The sequence below is a fragment of the Canis lupus genome, chromosome 13 (genome assembly GCF_003254725.2).
Source record: "Canis lupus dingo isolate Sandy chromosome 13, ASM325472v2, whole genome shotgun sequence".
NCBI classification, from domain to species: Eukaryota; Metazoa; Chordata; class Mammalia; order Carnivora; family Canidae; genus Canis; species Canis lupus.
In genome coordinates, this window is record NC_064255.1 from 2,153,584 (window position 1) to 2,166,989 (window position 13,406).

At 42.6% G+C, this 13,406-nt stretch overlaps 1 protein-coding gene across 18 annotated transcripts in view; it reads right to left on the bottom strand.

Moving 5' to 3' along the window:
- RGS22 (regulator of G protein signaling 22) overlaps nucleotides 1-10,754 on the bottom strand; it is a 129,145-nt gene extending 118,391 nt beyond the window's left edge. For 16 of the 18 annotated variants that reach the window (XM_049093110.1, XM_049093112.1, XM_049093113.1 and 13 more), the window contains exons 1-3: nucleotides 10,596-10,754; nucleotides 10,055-10,083; nucleotides 7,988-8,125 (exon numbers count right to left, since the gene is read on the bottom strand). In XM_049093110.1, the coding sequence (XP_048949067.1) occupies nucleotides 7,988-8,125; nucleotides 10,055-10,083; nucleotides 10,596-10,620 (192 nt within the window). In that variant the 5' untranslated portion in view covers nucleotides 10,621-10,754. The remainder of the gene's footprint in view (nucleotides 1-7,987; nucleotides 8,126-10,054; nucleotides 10,084-10,595) is intronic. The other 2 variants (XM_025450100.3, XM_025450110.3) reach the window with 2 other exon arrangements.
- Between the last annotated feature and the right edge of the window lie 2,652 nt (nucleotides 10,755-13,406).

Genomic DNA, 13,406 nt, shown 5'->3' on the forward strand with positions numbered 1-13,406 from the left:
GAGCAACAAAAGAAAAAATAAATTGATTTTATGAAAATTTTAAAATTTTGTTCATCAAAGACCTCTATTAAGAAAGTGAAAAGACAACCTACAGAATATGAGAAAAATTTGCAAATTATATATCTGATAAACAAGAAAAAGACAATCCAAATTTTTTAAATGGGCTAAGGTCCTGAATAGACATTTCTCCAAAAAAGATAGTCAACAAATCCAAGAAAAAATGCTCAACATCATGTGCAATAAGAGAAATGAAAATCAAAACCAAAACGAGATATCACTTCACGCCTACTACATTGGCTACAATCTTTTTTTACAATTTTTTTTTAAAGGAAAATAAGTATTGGTGAGGATGTGGAGAAACTGGAACCCTTGTACACTGCTGGTGGGAATGTGAGGTAGTGTAGCTGCTGTGGAACACAGAATGGCATTCCTCAAAAAACTAAATATATAATTACCATGTGACTCAGCAATTCCAGTTCTGAGTATTTGCCCAAAAGAATGAAAGCAGAGACTCAAACAAAATTTTATGCATCCATGTTCATAGCAGTGTTATTCATAACAGCCAAAAGGTAGAAACAACTCAAACATCCGTTGACATATGAAAGGATAAACAAGATATAGTACATGCATACATGGAATATTATTCAGCCTTAAAAGGAATGTAATTCTGATTCGTGCAACAACATGGATGATCCTCGAAAATTTTATGCTAAATAAAATAAGCCAGACACAAAAAGACAAATATTATAGGATTCCACTTATATGAGGTACCATGGAATAGTCAAACAACCTATAAAGACAGCAAGAAGAATAATGGTAACCAGAAGCCTGGGTGGAGTAATGGGAAGTTATTGTCTAATGAATACAGAGGGGCACCTTGGTGGCTCAGTGGGGCTAGTGTCTGACTCTTGATTTCGGCTCAGGTCATGATCTCAGGGTTGTGAGACTGAGCCCTGCATCATGGAGCCTGCTTGAAATTATTCTCTCTCCTTCTCTTCTGCCTTACCCCACCACCACACCCCTGTGTGTGCACGTGCACGCACTCTCTCTCCCTCTCTAAAAAAAAAAAAAAGACACTGAGAGAGAGAGAAAGGGAGAAATGTTTAGGGTTGATGTATCTTATGGATGCCTGCAACCTATCTTGGAACATATTTTAAAAGTGGATTGATGGATAGATGGCATGGTGGACAAGATAGAAACACATAAAAACAAATGCAGCATAATGTTAATAATTGTGAAATCTTGGCAGTGGGTATATAGGTGTTCACTATACAATTCTTTCCACTTTCTTGTATGTTTAAATTTCTTGGGATCCCTGGGTGGCGCAGTGGGGGATCCCTGGGTGGCGCAGTGGGGGATCCCTGGGTGGCGCAGTGGGGGATCCCTGGGTGGCGCAGTGGTTTGGCGCCTGCCTTTGGCCCAGGGCGCGATCCTGGAGACCTGGGATCGAATCCCACATTGGGCTCCCGGTGCATGGAGTCTGCTTCTCCCTCTGCCTGTGTCTCTGCCTCTCTCTCTCTCTCTGTAACTATCATAAATAAATTAAAAAATTAAAAAAAAAAATAAATTTCTTCGTCATATAATGGAGGGTAGATTTATGTACAAGAAAACACTATCCAAGTCTTATGGACAGCCTTCTTAGTCTCCTGTGTACTAAGTGACAGAACCCAAATCACTATTATCACCTCTAGAATAAGCCTCTGGACAGCTAATCATCTTCTGACCACTACCTTGGGATCTCATCCACTAAGCACCTCTGTTTCACCCTCCTGGGTCATAATATGCCAAAATTCATCTTCCCTTCCCCTCCTTAACCACACAACATTATGAATCAGTCTTTCTAACCACATCTCAATTAATACAAAGAGATCCGCCTGTCCCCCAATCCTTTCTATCACAAAAAGAGTTTATGATGAATGTAATTTGGCTACTGCCCAGCTGTCCAGCCCCAACTCAGCAATTTTTTTACAGTTCTGCACCTTTGCACATGCTAGTCACTCTACCTAGAAAGATTTTTTTCTTGCCTTATTCTCCTATCCTTTTTCTTCCCCCCAAAGTCTAGAGTAGTAGTCATCTCTGTTCCCCCATCACAATCTTTAACACTCTATACTGAAACTATCTGTTTACACATCTCAAGCACTGGATTGTGAACTTCTAGAAGAAAAAGACTTTTTTACTCACTTTTTAAATTTCCAATGCAGGGAATTCCTGGGTGGCACAACGGTTTAGCACCTGCCTTCGGCCCAGGGCATGATCCTGGAGGCCAGAGATCAAGTCCTGCATCGGGTTCCCTGCATGGAGCCTGTTTTTCCCTCTGCCTGTGTCTCTGCCTCTCTCTCTCTCTCTCTCTCTCTCTCTCTGTGGTGTGTGTGTGTGTGTGTATCTTTCATGAATAAATAAATACAATCTTTAAAACAAATAAAAATAAAAAAGAAATTCCCAATGCATTTAGGGACACCTAAATGGTGGGTGGCTCAGCTGCTTGAGCAGCTGACTCCTTTTTTTTTTTTTTTGAGCAGCTGACTCTTAATTTTGGTTATGGTCTTGAGGTTCTAGGATCGAGCCCCTGATCCTAGGATTGAGCCTCACATTGGGCTCCATGCTCAACAAGGAGTCTTCTTGAGATTCTCTCTCACTCTGCCCCTCTCTCTGCTCGCTGTCTCAAAATAAATAAATAAATCTATCTTTTAGATAATAAATAATTACAACATTTTTGTTGAATGAATGCTTGAATGATTACACCAAGGACATGAAAGCTGAAAAGACTGACAACCTAATAATGACTCTAATAAAACAATATTAATAAAATAAAAAATACTGCTAAAAGACGAAAAAGGTCAGAATAGGAGAACACAAGAGGAAACAAAGTGGCTTGTTGAAAGTGTGCCTTGATTACATCAAAAGATTTGGGGAATTTTAAGAGCTCATAGTGAATAGTGGTTCACAAAATTGTACTGTATTAATGAACATCATCTATGAACGAGGGAGACAGGAAGGGTCGTTCATGCAATGAAGACCAGAAGTATAGACTCTTTTCATTCCCAAGAGTTATCATCACAAATTACAATCAGCACCTATTCAGCAATACTCTTCTATTTGATTACTAGTCTCACTCCTTCTACTAGAAGAAATTCTCAAAGACCTGGGGAAGGTTAAGGAAACTCTCAATTCCCTTTCACTCAATTTTATCTCTAATCATACCTACTTGGCTTTAGTCAGTTCATTCAGCCAAATACCCTAAGGTTTTCTCCCTGAACAAAGGTCTTTACAACCTGATATTCTAATTTAAAAGAAAGAGTGTATCTCACACTCTTTACCACCTATTCTTCCATCTTATACCCTGCACACAGGTAAACAGCTTCCCTAAATCCTAATGCACTTTTGATTCAAATCTCAAAATCCACACTTTTTTTTTTAAGATTTTATTTATTTATTCATAAGGGACACAGAGAGAGAGAGAGGCAGAGACACAGGCAGAGGGAGAAGCAGGCTCGACGCAGGGAGCCCGACGTGGGACTCGATCCCGGGTGTCCAGGATCAGGCCCTGGGCTGAAGGTGGTGCTAAACCACTGAGCCACCAGGGCTGCCCTAAAATCCACACTTAAATATAAACTGCATATCCTCTTCTTGTTTCACATGAAAGGTCATCTCTCCAATCAGAAACTATACCACTTTGACGAACAGTGACCAACAATGTGTGTCCCCAATAGTGCCTGATAAAGCGATACATGCAAGTAGTTGTTTAACAATATAGTTGTTTACTAACTTATTGATGGAACTTCTAATGCTGTTTCTGCAGTTCCAGAAAGCATCTGGGAATTTGATTCCGACCGGAGAAATGGACTCCACAGAGATGGAACCACCTAACACTTTCCAAAAGACCTCTAGGACTTGGGATCCCTGGGTGGCGCAGCGGTTTGGCGCCTGCCTTTGGCCCGGGGCGCGATCCTGGAGACCCAGGATCAAATCCCACGTCAGGCTCCCAGTGCATGGAGCCTGCTTCTCCCTCTGCCTATGTCTCTGCCTCTCTCTCTCTCTATCATAAATAAATAAAAATTTAAAAAAAAAAAGAACTTGAAAAACCGTAACTGATTATCAGACAATATCCTTTAAAAAAAAAAAAAAAAAAAAGACCTCTAGGACCTGTCGCAGTTTCCAAATGACTTGCTGGAAACACTTCTGGCACACCTTCCCAAGAAAGGGAATTGGGGGAAAAGAAGGAATGGTGCCTACTACAGGCTCCTGCCCGCCACCATTTCCATATAATGCTACCTCTGTGTTTATTATACTTCCATTCAGAGTATGAATTGGAACAAGCTAAGGATTAGCTAAAAATGAGTATCATTTTTAACAAGTAAAATACAGTAAATATGGCATGAAGCTACAGTCTCTGTTTTAATGGTAAAAATAAAGGGATCTGGGTTTTTTGGTTGTTTTTTGTTTTTTGTTTTTTTACTTTTTTCTTTTTTAGATGGCATCTACTTTTAAAGTTAATAAACCCAAGGTCTTCATATATCAGACAATCTTCCAAAAAAGAAATAATTGTACTACTAAATTTTTATTCTACAAAGATTATTTCTGAGGCTTGACACACCTTTCTGCATAGTTTCAAACATTTTTTAGGGGCACCCGGGTGACTCAGTTGGTTAAATGTTGACTCTTGGTTTTGGCTCAGGTCATGATCTTATGGCTTGTGGTACTGAGTCTCACACTGGGCTCCTTGATCAGTGGGCAGTCTGCTTGAAAGATTCTCTTCCTCTCCCTCTCCCCCCCAAAAGTAAATAAATAAATAAATATTTTAAAAAACATTTTAGGGCAGCCCAGGTGGCTCAGTGGTTTAGCACCACCTTCAGCCCAGGGCCTGATCCTGGACACCCGGGTTCGAGTCCCACGTCGGGCTCCCTGCATGGAGCCTGCTTCTCCCTCTGCCTGTGTTGTGTCTCTGCCTCTCTCTCTCTCTGTGTGTGTGTGTGTGTGTGTGTGTCTCTTATGAATAAATAAGTAAAATCTTAGAAAAAAATTTTAAGGCACACAAAAAAATATGATTTAGATTTAAAAGTCAAGTAATTAAATCTTCATTATGATTTTCCATTTTAAAGTTAAAAATAATTCAACAATCACTCTCACTGTAAACTTTTCTCAGTGTGTACCTAATATATAATCAAATCCCAACGTAACATAAAGCAGTCTAAACTCTACTTTTCTTGCTGTGACAGATTTGTATTTTGGTTTTTATGGAATACAAAAATGAAAGGGGCTTCGATAGAAAGAAGTGATGAAAAGAAGCATTCACTTTATTACTTATATTATTTGAATTATTTATAAGAATACTCATACATGGCTTTTATAATTAAAAATATACCCCCAGAGGAACTAATGAGAAAATTGAATGCATACACATTTTTGTGTACATTTTCCCTCAGAGAGAATTATCAAAAACCAGTCAAATACAAAGTTAATGAAGACACTAAAGAAGAATGCCAGGAGAGAGGTGCTTAAGAAACAAAGAATATGTATCAAATGAAACTTTGCAAAAAAAGATAAGTGAAACAGCATAACATATAGAGAAGTTGATTCACTATGTTGTATACCTGAAATTAATGTAACATTGTGTGTCAATTCTAAATTTGTTAAAAATAAAACAAAAGACAAATGAAGCAAATCACACTAATTATTATATATGACAATATCCATCAGCCAAAATTTATTAATCATCTAATAGCACATTCTGGATGTTGTGCTACACACGACAGCAAATATTAAGATGTATTGAGACACAGTATCCCTATAGGGGATCCACAGTAATCCCTATAGGAATTCACAATTTTGTAAAGAAATTGCAAATTTTACACATAAAAAGTTAAAATATATACAAGGCCATGTGTCCCTGAAAACAAATGATTTATTCTAAAAGACTTATTCTCCCCTTTGAAGAAGATGATCTCACGTAAAAGTTAAAATATTTTACGGATATCCACAACCACAATGTATTATTTATTTATTTGTATTTATTTATTTATTTATTTATTTATTTATTTATTTATTTATTTATTTTTAGCACTGTACTTTTTAGATCACTGATAGAGAAAATACAATCTTAAAAAGTTCCTGTGAATATAGGAGCACTTTATAGCAGTATATGACTCTGCTAGGAATAATGGGAAACCAAAATAGCACTATTTATAAGAGAAGTTTATTTCCCTTATATAATCAAAAGCAGTTCAGGACTAGCCTTGTGGCTTCCCAAATATCAGGAGCTCAGGCCCCTTTGACCCTGTGAGTCTGCCATCCTCCAGATGCCACTTCTACCTCACGATCCCATTGACTGCTTCAGCTCCAGCATCACATCCTCATTCCAGCCAGCAGGAAGGAGAAAACGGCATTTTCTCTCCCTTTGTGTGTTAGTCAGTTAGACCCAGGTTCTTATTGTGGCTGGACCACGTACTGGCTGTGTACATAGGAGTGGGTCGGTTATTTAATCTCTGTAGGGATGTCTGGGTGGCTCAGTGGTTGAGCCTCTGTCTTCAGCTCAGGGCATGATCCCCGAGTCCTGGGATCGAGTCCCACATCGGGCTCCCTGCATGGAGCCTGCTTCTCCCTCTGCCGATGTCTCTGCCTCTGTGTGTCTCTCATGAATAAATAAAATAAAATCTTTTTTTTTTTTTTAATAATCTCTGTAAACATCAGCTTTCCAGAAGACAAGACACTTCTGCTTATATCCCATTGACCACAATTTGGTTACATGACCACATCTAGCTGCAAGGAAGGCTAGAAAATGTAGTATCCTCTGCAAAGCAATGTGTCTAGCACCTATTACAGAAAACGGGAGAATTGATCTGAGGGAACCAGAGAGCTCTGCCACATTGTTTTTCTGGGAATCTTAATGAGAAAAAGAGTAATTTTCATACTTTTGACAAACAGAGGTAAATATATGTGTGAGGCATGAATTATTTCATCTACTGATAATCAATCCATGGTGAGCACAGGAATTTGAGGAGCTGGTCACAAGCTGGTCTCTACTGCAAGCTGCACAGAGTCCAGAGGCAGCCCAGATGACATGAGGTTGATCAGCTCTCATTGAGGAGGGGAGTTGGGCCTGGAAGGGTGTGCAAGACTTGGAAGAGACACAGCTGGGGGCCAGGGACGCAACTGAGACAAGACTCCAGAGCAAAGGCAAGAAGGCAAGAGGAGCAGTTTGGCTGGAGCAGAAGGCATGTGGAAGTACTCTATAATTCCAAAACAGTAGGAACATTGTCTATCACACGGAAAGTATTGGGAGGTAAGTTAAAAAATGCTAAAAAAAAAAAAAAAAAAAAGTTCTAGAAAGGATTTTGAATGCCGAAGGGAGGAGTCTGACATTCTGGCGCTGCCAGTTCTTCCATGTGTAGCCTCGGGCCAAGCTGGTTAACACTGTGGACTTCAACTTCCTCATCTGTGAACCATGGGTGATAATAACCACCTAATGGAGTTGTTTGGAGATTAAATACTAGCATGAAGTCAGCATTCAATAAGTAGCAGGATTGATTAGAAGAGTTGAGCAATCAAGTAATGTGGTAAGTTTTTTTTAAAGAGTCCATAGCGATCTGACAGCCCGGGTAGGAGTGACAGGAGGAGGAAAATCTAAAAGTAGAGCAAAGCAATATCACCCAGTGCAGTCAATGCACAGGAGTTTGCACTTGAAGCATTAAGCCAAGAAAAATTGGAGTTGACAGAGTTGTAATACTGGAGGCAGTAATATCGGTTAAGACTACCGCCAATGTCCAAGCCCAGGGATGAGGGCCTAAAATAAAACAATAGCTGTGAGGATGGAGAAAAAAACGACCCAGCTATGAAAGGAACTTGGTAAAGGATTGCAGACAGGAGTTAAAGAAAGGGGAAGGAACGTTCTGGCTTGCATACCTGAATAGCCAGTGGCACCATTCACCAAAGCAAGAAGAAGAGGTAGAAAAACAGCACAGGACTGAGGGGAGCAGAGAGATATGCTCACCTGATCACACTCTTGAAAAAAACAGAGGGTGGAATGTGATTGTGGAGGTGATGCAGGGGCATCCAGATGATGAAGGTGCCCGATAACCCAACGAATACAGAGTTCTGGACTGGAGACATACAGATATATCCGGAAGCCCTACAAAATAAGCATAGCTTAAACTATGGAAGAATGAGCTCCCCCAGAGAGAGCCTGCGGATCAGAGTCCTGAAGAAGGTCAACACTATCCGAGGTAAAGAGAAGTTGGAACATGGGGACATAAACAGGAGAGATGGGAGAACCGGGAGATCCTGATACCGGAGGCACCAAGAGAAAGAGGAGTGGCTAACAGTCTTGGAGCTGTTACAGGTTCCCAGTCACAAAGACCTGAAGGGGTTAGCAGGCTACTCACAAGGCTAAGTGCAATGCTGCCAAGTGCTCCTCAGAGAGTTTATGCTGGAATTGTACAGGAAAGGTCGGCTCACCTGTACAATTCCAGCATAAACAGAAAGTACAGAAGTACAGAAAATGCTCACCTCCCTCGGGAATGAAGAACAGTTCCAGAAGCAATTTAAAGAAATCTGCCACTACCCAGGGTTACACCAAGGCAACAGGAAGATGGGTGGAGTTTCTGACAAGCTATTTATGCCTCTATCTTGATGTTTATCTGTCTGTCTCCTTCTCTCTCAGGAGTGGACCAAAGGTCTAAAAGGGTGAAAATGGAAGGTGCTTGCAGATGCAGCCTCTAGCCCTCTCCTATCACAGCCCCTCCCTGCTAGACTGTAAACTTTTTGAGTCTTATCTTCTACATCGCATCTCGTACTGCCTGTGGATAGAGAGGCACTCGTGTTTGTTGACTAAAAAAACCAAAAGCACATAGGATAATTGGCCAACAAGAGAAATAAGTGCTGGAAGACAGAGGCAAATAACATAAAGACATGGTAAAGGAAGGTAAAACTCTTCTCTGGCACCCAAGTCTTCCAGCTAGACTAAGAATTACATTGGCATGGGGCAGATTAACTGGAGATCAGATTTAATAGTGTACATATGGGGAATTCACAAGAACATGGAAATTCCATAAAAAGGCAAAATGAGGAATACATGTCATTCTGTACTGAGGAGAAGGAGTAGGGATCTAGGACTTCAAAGGGAAAGAGTGCAATTCACAAGAACATGAAAAAGAAAGAGTCAATGTTTGGTAAACTATTGGAAACAATGGGACATGGAGGATTGTGATTCAAACAGGTCTTGCCAGGTCCCTCCCCGTCTATCATACCTAGTTCATATGATGTAGTTCCCTGTGGTGACGGCTCTCTACCTGGAGCAGGGCCTCTCCCTAAATTCTTTTTAGGCAGTCATGGGAGAGGTGAAGAGCTGTTCCTGAATCTGCTGGGTTTCAACTGCTTTTTAACTCAAAATAATCTTTATGCCAAAGAGCCCATCATGGGGCAGCCTGCCCTTGGACCCTAGTATGGTTAGAGCTCTTTGAATCAAACTCCGACCTTAGTAGGAAATAGGCTCTGCTACCTCCTAACTGGCTGTTTAACTTTGAGCAAGTTCCTTAAATATACAACAGGAATCAAAATAGAATCCATCCTAAAGATAGCACTCACCTAAATGATGAAGTACATACTGTATTTGGCAAAGTACTTATTACTACTCAACCCACCAGATGTGTGACCTGAAAACATTTAAGACATTTTGAAAGTAATTATAACTATAAATTGACCACTGGTTACCAACCAACGCCATCAGTATATACACACCCCGGAACTGCACAGCCATATCACAGTAAAACCAGGGAGATAAAACCTACCTCTCACATGGAGTCATTAAAGAGTTTAGAGAAATTAAATGAGGACATTTATGTAAAAGAGCTTTCACAGTAAATAGCATCCACCATAAAAATCAATTGGCCTCTTCTTAAAACTGGACCTGTTAAAGATTGTAAAAATGCCTTGTACTCAACACCACTGTTACCAAGCCAAAGCTCCCATCGTATTCATTTGGCAAAAAGGAGAAAACAAGATAGATAGCTTTTTTCTACAATCTATGATTTTAAAAACCAGCCCTCTAAATTGTACTTACAAATCCTTCTTCTGTAATATCTGGTGGCTCTGAAACAAGATAAAATATGACATTATCTCACTCAAATCTGATTTCCTTTTAAAGTAAATGAAATAATTTGAGACAGCACCTAGCCCTGCTTTACACATGGGCAAGCTCGCTAAAATTTTGGCCCTCTGTTCATTCTCTGCACATGGATTGAATTTTAAGTTGGAATTCAAGGTGGAAGTGGGGAGGAAAGGCCTCTGGAATCCAGCTTGGTCACTAATTCACTGTGACCCTGGAGTTAACCTTGTAGGCTTCCATTATTCCAGCTGCAAAACGGAGAATTAAGCAAGACAAAGTAAGACGGTGCCAACGAGGCAATGCAAACGCGGGTCGGGGGCGGGGGCCGGGTCGGGGCGGGGCGGTCGGGGCGGGGCCGGGGCCGGGGCCGGGGACCGAGGCGGTGAAATTCGCAGCACAGAGCTGCGCAAGCGCAGGGGAGGCCGGTCGTGGAGGGCGGGGGCGGGGGGGGAGGTCGGGTCCCGGGCGGCCTCGCGGGCCCCGCCGCCGCACCTACCCGCCGCCAGCAGCTTCCCGGCCATGCCGCCGCCGCCGCCCTCGCCCGGGAGCCGGAGCCCGAGCGCTCGCAGCCCCGCGGCCCCCGCCGCCGCCGCCGCGTTGCTATGGAGCCGAGACAATGCGGGCCCCGCGCGCGCCGGAGGCCCGGGGCTGCCGCGCGGGGGGCGGGGGCGGGGCGGGCGCGGGGCGGGGCGCGGGCGCTGGGTCGCCGCCGCCGGTGCTCCTCCCTCCCGCCCGCCCGGCGCTGGGGCCGCTCCGGAGACAGGCCCCGCCTCGCCTCGAGGGGGCCTCGTGCCCGCGGCTGCCCGCGGCTCCGGGCCTGTTCCCGCCGCTCCAGACCCGGGCCGCACGGTCCAGGGCACCGGGAAAGCGCGGCCTGCGAGCGGGGGCGGGGAGTGGGCCCGACGGGCTGGCGGGCGGGGCGGGAGCACGGAATCCCCGGCCTCGCGAGTCTCCTCGGCCCTAGGAAATGCCCGCATCAAAACTTAAAACATTCGCGTGCCTTAGGAGCCAGACCTGCCCCCACGGTTTTGCTTCGGTCGGCTACGACCGCTGCGTTTTCAACATCCATCTAAGCCATAGAAATTACCCGAGGAGGAGGCTGTTGACGAAGAGAATGAATACATGGAGGATGGCCATAGGGTGTGTTCCAGGAAAAGTTAGGATTGAAGTAAAAAGTGAAATTCGAAAAAAAAAAAAAAAGAAAAATGGTACTTCCAATCAGGAGGGGGAAGGGATGGGGGAAGGTGATTTTTAGAAATGTCATAGTCACCCCAAATCTCCAGCCCAACCACATTTCCACCTCAGGCTCCCCCTGAGCCTAAGAACCCTAAATCCAATTGCTTGCTGTACCTACACTCTGGTGGCTCTTCCTTGGATGCTTCCAAATAAAAATATCCAAAAGGAAATCTACATTTTCCCCATTCCTTATCTTCAAATTTCATCTATCTACATAAATCCCATGTTAAGTGGTACCTTCATCTATTAGGTGACTCAAGCCAAAAAGGCTGTATTTAAACAAGCACTAGGTCTTGCCAATTCTACAGGAAGGTATTTCTGGAATCTGGAATCTTCTCCCCACTCCCATGAACTACCATACCATTGCCTTAGCACTGTCTCCCGTGTGGAATGTTGTAAAAGTTTCCTGATTTCTCCCTTTTCCACTCTTTGCTTCCACTGGAGTTTCCCTTAAATACACGTCCCATGCTGAAAGCAAAACTCTCTAAATACCAATATGACCTCCTTAAAACCTTTGGTGCCTCCACATTTGCTTTCTACACTGTGAGGGACATCCGAGGCCTGTCAGGGTCCTGCAGGTATGTGAATTTAAGCAAGCAAGGAGTCAGACAATGGGTGCTTCTAGAGCAAGGAACCATAATACCTGCCTAGTTATAGCTATTGCCTTTTCAATAGTACCTAGGCAAAGAGCAAAAATGAAACTGTAAGCCACTGTTTGACCAAACAAAATCAGAGGGCCAAATGAAGTCAAGGGTGAGTAGTGGAAGCAAATAGAAAGGCAAGAAAGGGAGGTGGGAGGCAAAAAATCACGGATTTTGTTGGTCCTTGCAAAGACCCAGCTTTCATTTTGAGTGAAATGCAAACCATAGACGTTTTGAGCAGAGAAGTATTATGATCATATTGTTATTTGAAAAAGATCACTCTGGGTGCTATCTACAGGACGTAGATGGCGCAAGTAGAAGCCGACAAGAGCTGATAGTGGCTCAGACCAGGGTGGTAGCAGTAACAGGTTTGAGAAGAACTCAGATTCTGCATATATTTTAAGGGTAGGACCAAGTGTATTTTCCTGATAAGTTGGTTGTGGGAATGAAACAAAAAGTAGCTGAGCATGAGCAACCAGAAGGATGGAGTTGCCATCATTGGAGATGGGGAAAGCTGTGAGTGGACCACGTTGTGGGGAGAGTTTAAGAAGTTTATGAGCCTTATAAGTGAAGATTCTGAATTTGCAATTGATATAGAATCCTGGAATTTAGGAAATGTAAATTTGAGAGCTGACATATAAATGGGCTTTTTAGGCATTCATTTGCTTGCATGGTTTCTGTTGCCAGGGAAGCCCTTCTGCCCTTTTTCAAGCAAAATTTTCTCATTCGTCAATACTCAGCTTGAGTGTCATCTTCTCTAGTGTACCTTCCTATTAATTCCTTTCACTGGCCTCTCCTATTGTTCCTGTATACTTGGTAAAAATTCTTATCTTAAAACCATATTAATATTAAAAATAACCTGTACAGAGAGGTATGCCCACTACCTTCAATGCTACCTAGCAGATAGTAAATTCCTGGGGATTGAAAGAGATCTGTCTTATTTACCTCCTACCCCCTACTGAGTGCATGCCACTCAGTGCATTTTTTTTCCAAAAGATATTTTTTATTTTATTTTTTAAAATTTATTTTTTATTGGTGTTCAATTTACCAACATACAGAATAACCCCCAGTGCCCGTCACCCATTCACCCCCCCCGCCCCCGCCCTCCGCCCTCCTCCCCTTCTACCACCCCTAGTTCGTTTGCATGTTTTTTTAAATATCTTCTCTGCATTGCAATCATTCCTCACTGTGCCCTGTTCACAGAAAAGATTCGTTTATCCTTGTTTCAGATAACCACATCAATAAGAGGTCAATTGTTTTGTCATCAAGTGTGGCTAACACTTAGTGAGTACTTAACTATGGGCCTCTAACAATACCCCTAAGAGATTGTTATTATTATTCCCAACAATCTAGGAAACTGAGACTTCCAGAGGTGAGATAATTTGCTCAAAGACAAACAGCTTCAAAGAGTTGAAGCCACAAGTTGATCC